The 16044-nt window shown below is 38.3% G+C and overlaps 1 protein-coding gene across 2 annotated transcripts; it reads left to right on the top strand.

Annotated features, from left to right (window-relative positions):
• Window positions 1–9750: 9750 nt before the first annotated feature.
• mnx2b (motor neuron and pancreas homeobox 2b) lies at window positions 9751–13145 on the top strand. Of its 2 annotated transcripts, none has more exons than XM_047363676.1 (3): window positions 9751–10442; window positions 11409–11569; window positions 12119–13145. In XM_047363676.1, exons 1-3 carry the CDS (start codon window positions 10010–10012, stop codon window positions 12542–12544), a joined length of 1020 nt encoding a protein of 339 aa, XP_047219632.1. In that variant the 5' UTR covers window positions 9751–10009; the 3' UTR covers window positions 12545–13145. The 2 variants fall into 2 exon arrangements, with proteins under 2 accessions (XP_047219632.1, XP_047219634.1); XM_047363678.1 differs by having other exon boundaries at window positions 11412–11569.
• Window positions 13146–16044: the final 2899 nt, after the last annotated feature.

The raw sequence follows: 16044 nt of genomic DNA on the forward strand, positions 1-16044 counted from the left end.
AATAATATGCTTTCATGTTTTCTATTGAAAAAAAAAAAAAAAACATGTTGTAAACCAGACCCTGAATAACTAAGGGCGTATCTTGAGTATTTCATCTGACTGGAACTAGTATAACTGTCAGAAATTTTACCTGCACATATTGGCAAGTCATGTCACTAAGTTATAAGGCCTGGTAAAATGCTGCATAAGGGTTTGAGGCAGAATGACATAAATTCAAAAACTCATTCAGTCCCACATGAGGCTAATCTTTTAGGCAAATGAACTAATTTGTATTACCGCTAGTTGTGCCACCTCCATGGGGTAATTTCTGTTAGGAGGTGATCAATACTCCAAACGCTGGACTGAGCTGTTCAGTCTGTATTTTGTCAATATAGACTAATGGAGCTCAGTTGAGATTTGTGGATCAATGAAATTAGGAGAGATGTAAATCACAGTATTGTGTCGTACTTTAATGACACTGAATTGATGAAAACATTTTCCGAGGTTTGACAAAGTGTGAACTGTATGAGTCCTTGGGCAGCTCGCAAAATACATTAAATGGATAAAAAAAACTTTGCACAAATGCAAATCAATTATTCAGCTTGATTTGTTTAGTTTTGTACAGTTTTTTTTAAATGTTTCTGGATTGTTTCTTTATTTCTGGTGTTTGCTGTATTTACGGCTGAAAGGGTCAAAGGGTCAACAAACCCAACCCTCGCTTGCAGTGTCTTAATTGGTTTGAATAGGCTGTTGCTCCTCATAAACAACACATGGTCTGTGTGTAAGGTGGCTAGATCCACTTTTGTTTGTCACAAAAAAATATAAAATAAAAAATTATCCTGGAGAACTAATGCTATAAACTTTAAGCCTTGTTATATTTTTCTACATTCTCTTTCATTCAACCCTATGTGAGTATGGGGTTTTCTGCTCAGACATTTTAGAAGCAGCCATCTTATTTGATCTGAAATTAATTATCAGAACTTTTATTTCCTAAAGTTATTGCTGAAGCTAGTTCAAGGCCCAGTTAACTCTTCTTGTGAGAAATTTAGATTTTCACATTTTTCTATTTTCAAAAAGACATTTTTTCTCTTTATTTTTCTTTTTTTATTATGTCTGAATCAATTTTTCCAGATTCCTAGATGCCTATATGCACCTATTTATTTTATGGTTTAATCTTCACTCCTTGTTTTTATCCCTTGGTTTTGTAAAGTGCTTAGTACCATCTACACCAGCCATATTTACACATGTTCAGCTTATTGACACTCAGGTTTATCTAAATATTCTCAGGAGATTAGTACTGTTTGTGATACTGTGTTTGCTCTTGGGTGCACTGACGTGTTGAGTTTTGGGAAATGTTCCAGATGTGCCAAACTGGGACTGAGTCAACGTGAACTCTCCCTGAGGAATTAGATGTTCAATAACCCACATTGAAGCACTGGCATGCTTGGGTGAAGCGGCCAATGAGACATTTGTCTTCAGCTCAAAGTCACGCTGTGTCCAACACAAAAGGCTTCAAGAAGAGGATTTATGATGTCCTGTTCTGTGGTGTACAGTGCACTTACAGTGGCAAGTCATCAGTTGTATTAGAAAGTAGCTGATGTTAGATCAAAGTGGTGACAGATTTAAAAGAACTTGGAAGTTTGACTTAAAAATTATTTTCTTACATATATTGTTTCTGTAAATCAGAATAGTTGGTAAATAAAATAGGAATTGGTGTTTTATTTCTGCACATGACTTCTTCTTCTTTGTTTCACTGTTTGATTGTTCTTCTCCTCTTTCTAACCTTTGGTTAACACACATAATTGATCCTTAAGATATTACCAGTGAGTGTGAATGCCAACAGGCAGAAGACTAGCAATGATAGGCATATGCACAAAGCACTGATTATGCGCAGCTTAAAATGTCATTTTACATAAAGAGGTTTTGCTGTTCATGGTGGGAAAGAGGCTGAATTTTTAACACGCTGCAGAGTTGCTGCTGAGTTTATCTGTAAAGAAAAGGAACTGAGAGAGAACTGTAAACAGCCAACTGACGGAAATCTTCAAAGCACTTGATGACTGAATATCCTCATAAGTGGCCAGATAATGCGTGATGGTGAGGAACAGTGAGATAGGAGGGTGATAGTAATGATGCCTTGTTATGGCTGATAAAGTGTATCTATCTCCTATCTCCCATATGCACAATGGGCCACTTGTATGGCCGACTGTAAAACTCTTGGCTGTTAAATAGAAGGACCCATTAAATGGTCATAAAAGTCACACTGGGCTGGATAATGTTGAAAGGGAGCTTTTGTTTTCACTGTGGACAAATAAGAAAGGAGACCAGTGATCTGTGAAGCAGATTGGGGAATTGCAACATTGAAATTCTCCAAATTACACTCTGATCCCTGGCATCTGCATTTGTTCTGTGTCTACTGTGGTTTATGAGTTGTGAAAACATTATTAAGTTGCCATTATGAAGCTAAGATCAAACAATAAGGATGTGACAGAGCTATTGAGATAAGATGGTGAAAACAGCAGCGTGTAGGTTTGTTATTTCTTTCTTGTGGGTTTAACCCAACCTAAAAACCAGTATAGACACAAGTATAACAGCAACCCTCCATTTAAACATAAAAGAACACATGCAACTTCCCCCATAAAGTTCTCCAAAACATCATCCCTCCACTACCATACTTTACAGCTAAATGAGTAGTTTTTGCTAATGCTGTCTTTAGTTCCCCCAAACATGTTGCAGTGTGATGTGGCCAAACATCTCCTTCAGATTTAGCTTTATAGACCAAATCTATGCTTCACATTCATTTTGGAAGGAAGATATTCTCCCAAACAAGACATACTACTTATTGTTCCTATTGTTCTTTCATATATTTTAACACTGCACATATTACCTAAAGCTAATGTATCTTATGAGCTTTTCTGGAAAGCCTCTGAGCTTCTCCAGGCTACCAAAACCTCCGCCTTAACAGCAGTGCTAAAATCAAGTAACTTTTTAGAAGTAGAAAACACCCTGCTACTATGCATTCTCTTAAAGGAATAGTTTGTTATGTTGGAGTTTTGTTTGGAGGCTATGGATAGTTAATAACTTACCTATGGTAAATAAATCTGCCAGCGTCTTCACTTTGTGTCAATACAGATTAACGACCAGTCAGAGAGAGGGCCGACACTAAAGAGAATTTCAGTCATCTTAAAATAATGCCAACTTTATCACAGTGGTTCATAAAAATACTACCGTACTTGATCATCTTTTAAACTGTTTGAATTCAATTGTTATTTACGTAGAAGTCATAAATACCACCATTATGGTCCATTGGGTTTGGAGTTGTTCTAAGAAGATCAAAATGTGCTTCAGTATTGATTCACTTGTTTTACATGCTAATGTGTTTCTGTAAAAACTACTTAATCATCTTTGAGAATTTTTTAACAAACATGCCAGTCTGGTAGTTTGTGTTTTCAAGCACTTTCAAGCACCAAAAACCAACAGACTGGATATCACATAGTGGTTTAGTCTCCACAAAGTATACTGTCAGTGATTTTAAAATATTATCACTCTTAATATGCTTTCTAGATACATGATCTCAGTATCATTTGAGTAGTTTAGGCTGTCTTTGAAAATGAAATGATTTGCTTTGACAGGAAACTCTTTAAAGTTTGGTCAGCATCCTGATAGCTAGAAAACTGATCTCTGTTTCATAAAAGTTAAAACACACTTACACGCAGAGTTACATACAACAGGTAAGATAATGACTGCTCATAACCTTCAACAAAAGCCCCACTTTAAAAGGTATGAACAGTTTAATTCCTATCAAAGGAGAACCAATGTTATTGGTTTATTTTTTCTTTAGACTGGGTTTAGTTTAATGGGTCATTTCATGGGACCTGATAAGTATAGTTAAATGGGAGTACTTTAGCAGTGATTCACCGCTTGTAAAACGTCTAGACCAGGATTCTGCCTCCTCAGTCCAGCTAAATAAAACTTGTTTAGAGCAGTATATGTGACATAAATCTTTTGAGAAGAGACAACTTGTAATTCAATAAATATCTACTATTGGAAATTTGTTGTAATTTTTTAAAAACCACTGCTGTATTTCATTTTTATGTCATAAAATAAAGAAAAACATAGAATTTCGAGGATTGATATTTTCTTCTTCTATGAAATGTTGATATCAGTGGAAAATGATGTGGGGAAAAAAAGACAAACTGACAAACAAAATAGATCCAGAAAATATTATTGGTATTTTTAGTGCTTTTCTGTTATAGAAAATGCAATTATTCCATGAAAATAACTGAAAAAGTTGGTTCTTTATCATTTTTCACCAAAGTTATTAAGAGCCGCTGTACAAGGTTCAAAGAGCCACTTGTGGCCCCAGGTCAGCAGGTTGCCAGACCCTGATCTAGACTGCATGTATACTTACTTTTTTCTTAAACTTACTCTTTTAATAAATAAGTTTGACCACATGCAAGAAGTACTTTCCCATCTGCAATAAGCCTCTGATACATTTAAAGGAAATAATGAATTGTCCTCTTTCCTGCACGGTGGCACAGTTGGTAGCACTGTTGTCTTACAGCAAGAAGGTTCTGGGTTCGACTCCTGGCCGGGGGTCTTTTCTGCATGGAGTTTGTGTGTTCTCCCTGTCCATGTGTGGGTTCTCACCGGGTACTCCGGCTTCTTCCCACAGTCCAAAAACATAACTGTTAGGTTAATTGGTCTCTCTAAATTGCCTTTAGGTGTGAATGAGTGTGTGGATGGTTGTTTGTCCTGTATGGTGGACTGGCGACCTGTCCAGGGTGTACCCCCCTCTCGCCTGTAGACTGCTGGAGACAGGCACCAGCTCCCCCGTGACCCACTATGGAATAAGGGGTATAGAAGATGAATTAATGAATGTCCTGTTTCCAGATAATTCAATTTGTTTATCTAGAATCTTATTTTGTCACTTTTAGAAGCATCTTTGTTTTTATTGCTTAGCCTAGGCAACCATGAAGGTAAACATTAAACTGCGTGGAAATAATCACATCAAGGATGATTTCCAGGCTGAGTAAACAACTTCATTATCTCTGATGGAAGTGCTTATATTCACCTGATGGGAAAAGGCCAAAGTAGCAAAGTCAGACAGAAAAAGATTCATGTCCAGTGGGCTAAATGTCATATGGCAAAGCTCAATATTGGTTAATAAATGATGGGGACATGGTACAGAGCCTGAAAAGAGAAGTAAAACTCTAATAAATTACCTTTATCTCCATAATTAGACAACATTAATTTTGGTCTCAAGGTCTGGCAGAAAGCAAGCTGATTTATCACATGCATTAGACATTGTGGGAATTAGTCTAATTACCATGGGGAGGGAGGGCTGATTTTCACTTCACAGAAAGCTCATTGTGCACCCAGATCATTTATCACAGCCTGGGCCACCGTGCTGTACTCAAGGCCTGTGGGAAAGGTAGTGCCCATCTACAGCGTCCCTGAAAGCCTTGTGTGTGTCCCAGCATGCCTGAAGGGAAGAGAAGATACAGGAACACACTCACACACCATTAATGCTGACCGAATAGCGGTGAATCACACCTGGGTGTATCAATGACCAAGAATCAAATAATCTGGGTCTTTAGGGACCCATCACGTGACCTCGACTGTTTTCAAACAGCAGGATCAGTGTTTTCAGATCGACAAACAGCATAAGCCCAAAAGATGTTGCTCCATAACAAATCCAGAACTGTCTTCACTCTCATCCACGAGCGGCGTTAAAAATCTTATCAGCAAGTTGAGCAAATCAGCGGGAATCTGTGACCTTAAGGTGTATATTGCATACAAAGAGCACAAGAGCTTACCTGGATTAGTTTCAGGACAGGGCAAGCTGTCTCAGGGCTGTGGCAATGATTGAAAAATATGCCTGTAATTGCTGATAAGCTCTTTAATGTTTCAGTAAACTCCTGTAGGCCGCTGAGTTTACTGACGTGTACCTCGTCGATAAAGTCTGGCTTTGTAGTTGACGGCTGGCGGCTTCTTTGAAACACTTTTCCTCTCATGGTGAGAAGGGTGTGAGCGCTGAGTTTTGAGAGCTCTGAAAAAAAGTTCAAAAGGGCATGAGCATGTAAAGGCTTGTAATAGAGGAATGAAAAAGGTGCAGTTTAGATCAAAGTCAAAAATAAAATTGACCAGCATCAGTAAACTAATTCGTATGATGACCTATAGAGGCTGATAGTTCAGTCTTTGCTTCTAATTCCCCTGTGAGCATCATTAAAAGTAGACCAGACTGGTTCCAGTATGTCTGACTGGACATTTGAGAGGTTTTGCTCAACTGATCAATCACATCCCTACTACTGCTATCTATAGAAGTGGAGCAATAGGAAGATGATTATTCATAGTGTCTGTAGCAGTGCTAGAAGCTACAGTGGTTGTGCTTTGAGGTAAGGTTGAAGGTAATATTATTACAATGTTTGACAAAACATTTTGTGCAAAATAATGCTGAAAATGAAATATTCATCCAGTTTATAACAATGTTGATACTTCTGCAAAATCACGTTAGAAAACCCAATATTGATCTGACTGCCAAATGACTAAAAACTCTGACTTAGCAAGGTGAAATGACTTACTCAATATAACATGAGAGTTAAAACAACAATAGGTAAGGATATAAATGTTTATTATCAAAGAAACAAAACTGGATAGCACAATGTGTCTGTTTTAACTCTAAGTTTGAAGGTAAAAGGATTCTTGACTCCATACCCTCATTTACACCAGGATCCTTCAAGAGTTAGTTTGTTAGAAAGTTCCTTTTCTAGTGGGCAGCAAGAAGTGTCTGGGTTTAAAACCTGGCCTGGGCTCTTTCCACATGGAGTATGCATGTTCTCCTCGTGCATGCATGAGTTCTCTCCAGGTTCTCCGGCTTCCTCCTACATTCCAGAAACATGACTGTTAGATTCAGTGGTCTCTCCAAGTTTAATGTGTGTCTTGTGTATTTGTGTTGCCCTGTGATTGACTGGTTACCTGTCCAGGGTGTATCCCACCTCTTGCCCAATGACAGCTGGAGATAATCAACAACCCCCCAGCGAGGACAAGCGGATATAGACAGTGGATCAAAGTTTTGTTCGTCTTCAGCGTCCATTAGCAACTTTACTTTTTACTTTTTTTGGCCTATTTCTTCAACTTGAACTCTCTTTTAATAAACCAATCTCATGGCAAAAACACAATTTATTAATTTAGGTACTAAAAATAATACTTTTTTTCATATTTTGAGGACCACAAAATTATTTCAAATGAGTGCAGTCTCTTTGAATTTTGTGGGTGTTTTGCTGTGCAAACATTTCTGGACATTAATTGCAAGATGAGGCTGAGACCATGAGGAACAAAAAGGAGAACAGTATTCAGTTCAGTTCAGCCAAACCAGTTGCCTGTGTGTTCACATTTATTATAGGTTGCTACACAAAATATCCATTTACAAAATCTGTTGCATTGAAGACATGTGTTTAGCATTCCAATCTTGCGGGTTCATAAACCAGATTTGAACTGCTAAATACGGTGTAAGATCTGTTATACCTTGGGTCTGTTTCTCTCACAATTGCCCTGGAAACTTTGTTGGAAAACATGGCACGGAGTCTTTGAAATAGTACAACTTTCTAAATAAAAATCCGGTGGACTCTACCAGAAATCTGATAACGGGTTGTTAGTGAGTTATTAAGCAAGAAAATGATCCTAAACATATGGCCAAATCAAAACAGAAAAGGTTCATCAGCTCACTTTGACCTCATTCGTCAGACCTAAATCCTATAAAAAACCTGTGGGGGGAGTTCAGGAGAAGAGAGCATAGAGAGGGACCAGGGGTCTGCCACCAAGGGACTTCATTGTGGCTCTGACTATGACTATAATGACTATGACCAAAATAATAATAACTGAGGTATGTTTTTAAATATAAATCTAATAAAATTACTTGTTTTGACAGTTTTTCTGTGTTTTTAGACAATTTCTCTATAGTATGTGTGCAACAGAACTAATCTAGTGGTGCGATTAACATTTCTTTATTAAGTCACAAACTCCGTTTTTTCCATAAAATATATAATTCAAGAAGATGGATTTATTCTATTCTACTGAAAAATAGATGTTTTTCTTTATTCTAATATCTAAAAATAGAAATAAAATAGCTATTTCTTGATTTAATCATATAACAAAGATTCTCTACAGTAAGTATATTTAGAACAAACTGGTACGTTGTGCTTTTTCTGGTGTAACTTTGTGGCTCTGGTCAAAATTCATTTAGTAAGACAAGACAGAAATGGCTCGTTTGATGGTAAAGGTTGCTAGCCACTGAACTAGACTAGGACGAATGTTTGAAGTTTCATAATAATATTCAATAATTTATTTTAAGGGTGATATGGTGCCATCAAATTTGTCCGTAGGCTACAGAGCAACACAGCGGATTCAGGGGCACGGTCTCAAGAAGGTGATCCAATTTAATTTGTGCTTCTCTGTCAGCACCACATGGGGACGGATTATTTAAATGACCCTTAGCGAATAAAAGCAAGGAAACGAGGTTGCAAGAGAAAAGATCAGGAAGCGGCCCTGGTTTCCCTGGAGCAAATTACCTCTATATCAGTGAGGTAGACAGGCCATCATCTGCCAGATAGAGAGATGAGGGTCGGAGCCATGCAGGATGAGGTGGAAAAGGAGGGGAAGGGGAAGAGAGAAGGGATGGAGGAGCACAAAAAAACGCGTCAATTTCTCTACAGGTCAACAAGAAACGTGCAGCGCACAGTCTGACCGGATTGATATGTTTACATCTACAAATCCAATTTCAGCGCGTAGATTTGTGGCTTAGAATGAACGCAGCTCTTTTTGTGTCTCTATTAGACTTATCCAAAAATGCAGAGCTAAAACTGGTGCATTTGTCTGGTTTACCGCTGCTAAAAACTGTTTTGTTTAGACTCAGACATCCATCCCTTACTAGTGTTGAAGGACTCCACATTTAATTCAGTCATCGCCAATCTATGAGGCCCTTTGTTATATATGCATGCAGCACACAAATCATCGATTTTTTAACTTACATATTTAACTTATGCAAATTGATTAAATGTGGAAAAAATCTGAACATTACATGTTTTAGACATTTGTTGAAGCAGGGTGCAGGGGTTTGCAATAGCAATTCTTGCTTGAAAGTGCGCAAAGTTTGATGACCATTTGACCTGCAGCAATTGTGCGAAACTCCTATTTAACTGACACCCTTTGACTTTCTCAGTCTTAAAATGGCATTAGTCCACATTAAGCCGGGAGCCAATTAATTTATTGCCTCCTCTGCCAAGTCATTACGGTTTTATACGATTTGTGTGCAATTCTTGATCGTAAACTTTAATGGACATGGTATGCCCTTATGCGATGAGGCAAGGCGCTCATATTAAAAACTTAAATGATGGACAGATTGTTTTCTGAGCAGTTCGAAGACAGTTTAACTGAATTTGATGCTGAGGAGGATTTCTGCATCACCTGTTCTTTGTGCGAGTTGATGCAATATTAGGGGAGTTGTCGCGCACTTGCACTTAAATAAGGAGTAAACATACAAGTGGCCAATCTTCTAATGTAACCCCCGTGCTTCAAAACAGTTGAAGGTGTTTGCAGGCGGTACAAGGGTTGAACATTACCTCACTCTGAATGCTTTCTGGGGGGGAGAAACGAGCGAGTAATTAGCTGATTAGAGGCCCGTCAGAGCAGCTCTACTTCCAGCCAATCCCAGCTCACACCGGCCCTCATTGGCGAGGGGAGGCTGGTGGAGAGACGCATACCTTTGTAGTTTTAATACTAGGGCGATATGTCGATGTGCTCTTAAGGAGAAAGGATGATGGGATGCAAGTGCCATAAACTATCGTTGAAATAGTGATAAGTCGTTAATTATTTGTTTTTCAGTAGCATTTTTCAGCTCGTTTCCAGGCTGATTTTATTAAAATACCGTCCAACTTAAGAGAGGCTTGACTGTCTGCGTGCTGACGCGCCGCACAGGTGCACACCTTCTTATAGTCTCTGCAAAGCTTCAAAGTACCGTCACCTATTAAACGCCATGGAAAAGTCTAAAAACTTTAGAATCGACGCCCTCCTCGCCGATCAGACCAACCGTGGCAGTCGTGATCTTTCCCCGGGTCTGAGCAGCGACAGCCCAGCGGGCAGCCCGGTCTCCTGCCGCCGCTCCGATACCCCATCCCCGCGGGGCGCACACCTTCAGACCGGACTAATCCCCAAACCGAGCGTCCTAAATCTCCCGCACCCAGGCCTGGCTTCTCTGACACAGGGCGCCATTCCCGGTATGTACCCCGCACCGATGTATCCACTGACCGCTCTGGGAGGGCAGCACCCAGCATTCGCATACACCGGTTTTACGCAGCTGACACAGAACTACCCGGAGCACCTAAAGGCGGCTGCCATGACCGGATCTCTGCCCCTGGAACACTGGATCAGAGCCGGGATTATGATGCCACGGATGCCAGATTACACCTGTAAGTATGACCAATGACATTATTTCGACAGTGCAAGACCCAAACTGAGAATGTCAAAATAAGGAAACTGAAATGTATTTTTTGTTGAAATTGCTTAGAATGTTTGACAACATGGAGAAATTATTACTATTATTATTATCATTATTATTATTTGATTTGATTGTCTTAGTGTGTTTTGCTTATGATTATTTATTTTTCTTTTGCATATTTTCAAAGTTGCTCCATCTCAACTTTAATTAAAATATTAGCAAATTAATTAGAATGACAAATGTTCCTTTTAAACTTTTAATATCTCACTGTTTATTAACTATGTTCCATCCATTTTTATTGTTTTTCTCTTTTAAAAAAAATATTTGTATGTTTCAAGCAGACTATGAAGTTGTCTTTGAAAGCCCCTACATCGTCTCCCGCAGTACAGTGCGTCTCCTTTTTAACTGCTTATCCTGTGTCATATTTTTCATTTGGTCTCATTTATTTCTCTATAAACGCCAACAAGATGAAAATTGTCTTTGTGCGACGAAGTGACTATAAACAAACACCTAAAACGTACTGTAGTTCATCAATAAAACCCCAAAAGCCTTCATTGAATTTTCATTAAGTTAATGGCATGCCTGCGTTTTTATGGCCCCTGCGCCCGCCTCTGCTGCGTCCCCCCGTCAACAATAAACTGCAGTGAAGCTATTATAGTTAATGATGGCCACAGAGTGCTGGCATATGTGTCCCTGTTCCCACCCACAGCATCACAGTGAACTTCCAGTGTCCTTGGTGCTTTATAATTAAGAGCGATGTCTGTGTCTGAGCAAATATTTTAGATATTTGATATATAAGGATTTAAATTAATGCAAATTTACTTTGTTTCAAACTTCAGATAAGTCTTATACTAAAGTTATTTACAGCTTGCAAAGCCTATAGGAATTAGTAGTAGTTGAAATATTTGATTGATAACTGATGCTTTTCCTCTTCCAGCAGGCCATCAGTCCGGCCTATTGGGGAAATGCCGCAGGCCTCGTACGGCCTTCACCAGTCAGCAGCTCCTGGAACTAGAGAACCAGTTTAAACTAAACAAATACCTGTCCAGACCCAAGCGCTTTGAGGTGGCCACCTCCCTGATGCTGACCGAGACGCAGGTGAGACAGCATCCTCAATCAGGAAGTTTGGCTTCTGAAAATCGTGTCTCAGAGTGAAAACCTGCAAATACAGACATTAGGAGCTCATTCCGTACATGTGATTTAATTTAACACTGATATATGGATTTTTGTGGCTGAATCTCAAACGTCATAGACTTCTCTATGATTTATTTTGCTCTGTCAAAAGTATGGTACATCCATAAAACAGAATGATTGGAACAAACCCCTGTCTGGAGAAAGAATAATGCAAAACCAAATTTATTTAGAGCCTTAACAATGACAAATCAGAAACTGTTAAATCAATATATAAATTTTACATTAAAGCTTTAATTAAAATATTGCACAGGCTTAAAAATAGCCACACAAACATGTTTTCACATGGTTTAAATAAAGACTGATAACTAGGTTGTTTTATATCTCACAAAGTGTTGAAACCATGTACAATCAGTGGTTTCCAACTCTAGAACACTGCTGAAAATCCATTAAAACTCATTTTGGGCCATTTTTTAGCTGTATTGAAAACATCTGTAATGTTCCATTCCCCGGCAGGTCAAGATTTGGTTTCAGAACCGGAGGATGAAGTGGAAACGCAGCAGGAAAGCGAAGGAGCAGGCATCTGCCTCCAGCCAGGTGGAGGCAGAGCGACTAAGAAGTGGAGGAAAAGTGGCCAATGACAAATCAGATGAGACCAGACGAGGTTTAAATGTGGACGGCAGACGGGTAGAGTATGGGTTGGAGGATGGAGAGGAAGGGGAGGAGGAGGAGGAAGTAGATGAGGAGGAAGAAGAAGAAGAGGAGGGAAGCCAGCATCGGTATCATATCACTATGAGCAACAAGGTCGGAATGCCACGGTCCATGGACTTCTTGCAGCACAGCAGCAAGCTTGGGTATGACCCCCACAGCCCGTTCTCTGATGATGAGCTGGAGGGAGTGCAGGTAGGAGGAGGAGACAGGAAGATTGGGGCAGGACTGTGAGGAGACCCTGGGAACACTCTGAATGTTACAGAGAGATTTTACCAGTAAAATTGCCCAAAAAGCTTCTGTTTGTGTTTACTTGAAAAGACAATTTCCAAACTTGAAAATGTGTCTGTTGACATCTTCTGGAAACACTGATCGTTCACACAGCACATTCTGTACATTAATTAATTCATATTTTCAAACTATCGGAATGAAACCTTGTAGCATGCAGAAAAAAATCATCCTGAAGACCTTTCACCTATTGTTTGGCGACATCCTGTTTGTTCCACCTGCTGACAGCTGGAGCTCCACCCTGCAAACATGCTTTTCATACAGGAAGGATATAAAGACAACCTGGAGATAAACAACTTGTGTCGCGTGCAAGAATCATGAAGTTAAACAGGTTGCATGGTACTGTGACATGAACGAGTGTTGCATTTCATGTTATGTAAATATCACTGTTGTTCTGTCATTGCTCAAGTTTATGAATCCCTTCTTGTTATTTACATACAAGTGCATTAATTTAATTTATTGGAATGACTGCAAAGGTTAATTAGAAGAATATTTATGTCAAACATGTCTGTGGTACAACTGTGAAATAAAAGAAAAGTAAAAGCTGCACATGGCTGAAAATGTGGTCAATTATTGAACAATTTTCCCACTTATTAATTAGTCATTTGTAACAAAACGTCATGATAGTTCACAGCAACAAGATAATAAAGAACAATATAATACCCACTTGTATGTGATTATTAACCACTCCAAGCCCAAATCTTTAAATGTTAATCTACAAACAGAAAGAGTTTTGGATAAAACTTTATTCCATCCCTCTCTTGAGATCAGATAAGGATCCTAAAATTATGCTCTCAATGACTAGAAAGCTGTTAAACACTGAATTTAGCCCCCCAGTTTACCATTCCCATTATTTAAAACTCGTCAGAATAATATCAGGAAAATGCAATGTTGGAAAAGAAATTCCCATTTTAGAAACAACATCTTGAAAGATAATTGTTATGTCTGTTTTGTAGAAAGGGAAACTCTCAAAGAGCTGCAAAAAGAAGGCCCTGGCTAGCTAAGATGGCACAAGACGGGCTCCATGAGATCCAATGTTGTGCTTTTAGAATCAGAGGATGACTCTCATTGGAAACAAGATTTCTACAGCAACAACCCTCGATGTTGCACTTTACTCAATACACCTTGTTTATTGCTTGTTATCACAAAGAGCCAATCAGCCGGTCACCTGGCAGCAAGACATGTTGAAGATGACTTGTTGAAGTTCAAAATAAGCATTTAAATGTAAAATCCCTTCTCTTTATGACTACATTGTGCCCATCTTCTGATGGCTCCAGCAGTATAATGCACCCTGTGACAAAGCTCAAATAATTTCAAACTGGATTTTAGACATAATAATCATGCAGATTAGGGCTATGGTGAATTATATCAAAGTATGTCACTGAATCCTTCTCATTTATATCAAATAACGTAAGATCAAATCACTCAAAATAAATTGAAAACATAAAGCACCTTTCTTTTTCATTGAGCCATCTCAGTTACAAACAATGGAATCGGGGTTAACATTTATTATTAATCAACCCAATATATATACAGGATTTACCGTCATATTTGATCAATTAGAATATGCGTTCTGATGAGGCTTGTTTGTCAAATTAAGAGTATCTTTTAAAAATAACAAAAGGTATACATTTAGTGATGGTGCATCATATTCGATTATTCTAGTATGTATCCTTCAAGGTGCTAAGATATCTTTCAAGATCCTCAAAATTGCACCAATTACCACTTTAAGCAGTACTGATAATTAAACATTTAACAGCATAAACACCTTATATTCCAAGTCCTTGCATAATAAAGGTTAACATGATTAAACAAATTGTGATCTGTGTGGATAAAACTCTTCTGGTTTGTGGTTCTTCCACCAGCTGCTTGCTGCAGTTGTGCAGTGCAAAGAAAAAAACTTTCTTCACAGCTGAAATTTATTGTCGAGGCTCTCAGGTATTAATTACTCTGTGTTTTACTGATAGCCAAATAATTAAGCTAATGTATGGGAAGTCAAGCAATCAAAAGCCTGATGGTGAGCAGTCACACAGGGCCATTTTCATCAACCACAACAGGACACTGAGTGTACTCCATGGCTGGGAGTTTTATTGGGCACCCATGAATTAAGGAGCAAATTGGTATACAAGTGATAAGGTGGTTTCACCCCATGGTATACCACAATCATTTACTGTGAGACTAAACGCATTCACAGAAGATCCTGCGTCCTCTTGCAAAGAAAAAGAAAGTAACAGATATGTAAAGTGACTGAACGCTTCTTTAAAAATCGGAATTATCATCCGTCAACCATTCAGTCTAATTGGCAGTCTGGGATCCTTCATACTGTAGTCGTGACTGGCTGAGAAACATGGATTCTATGTTTGTGAACTGTGGAAGAATGCTAAATGAAAAAAGAGGAAAACATACAGCATGTGGACAAACTCACACACCTAACATGGTTCTCAAAAGTGAATGCACACCTGTTACAATGCCTGGATTTATGATGTAAATTTAGAGGGAAAATATAAAAAATGAAAAGCCATGATAATCTGGTTGCATGTATGTGCATACCCTTAAACTAATGCTTTATTTTACCACATTTTCATCCAATCACATCATAGTCTCCTTGAGGTCGTACATAAAACCAGTTATTGTAAACATTTGAGCTGTCCTAATGAAGAGTTTTCACTTAGCCTTCATCCTGTTTCCAATCAAGAACAATCTGCCACAATCATGCATTTGGCTTGCATTCCAATGAATTATCCTTTAATTTCCCTGTGGGATTAATAAAGTTTTTTAATTGAATTAAATTACTTCTACCATGAGATAATGTTCATAGCACACCCCAAAATAAAATCGACAATAACAATAACAATGTTTATATGCAAATAGGTGTCAAGACTCTATAATTGCAAACCAGCCTGTACATCTTAAAGTAGGAGCGTTACTTTATATTTTTAACTTTAATGTTGCTTGTCTTTTTTCTAGCTGGTTAATGAATCCAAAATACAATTTAATATGGCAAATATTATGCACAAAATACATACTGTATACATATGTATATATACAGTTATATTAGAATATGCGTTCGGATTAGGCTCGTTTGTCAGATTAAAAGTACTTTATAGATACAGGCACATCCCCAAAAAAAAAATTATATTGCGTAAATGTGCAGTATTTTTTGCGAATCATCTCAGAAAGTGAAATTCGTATTTTATATAGAATCATTACATATAGAGTGATATATTTCTTGTAATTTTGAGGATTATGGATTATAGGTAAAGAAAACCCAGAATTCAGCGTCTCTCCGAAAATCACAATATCACATTAGACCAAGTATTGAGTGCGTAGAAATTGGCATGCTTTTCGGAAGTCTGACATTTAGGCCTAAAACATCCACTTTTGATTGGTCTAAAGTGATATTCTAATTTTCGGAGACGCTGAATTCTGGGTTTTCATCATCTGTA

The sequence above is a fragment of the Girardinichthys multiradiatus genome, chromosome 4, assembly GCF_021462225.1.
Source record: "Girardinichthys multiradiatus isolate DD_20200921_A chromosome 4, DD_fGirMul_XY1, whole genome shotgun sequence".
Taxonomy (NCBI): domain Eukaryota; kingdom Metazoa; phylum Chordata; class Actinopteri; order Cyprinodontiformes; family Goodeidae; genus Girardinichthys; species Girardinichthys multiradiatus.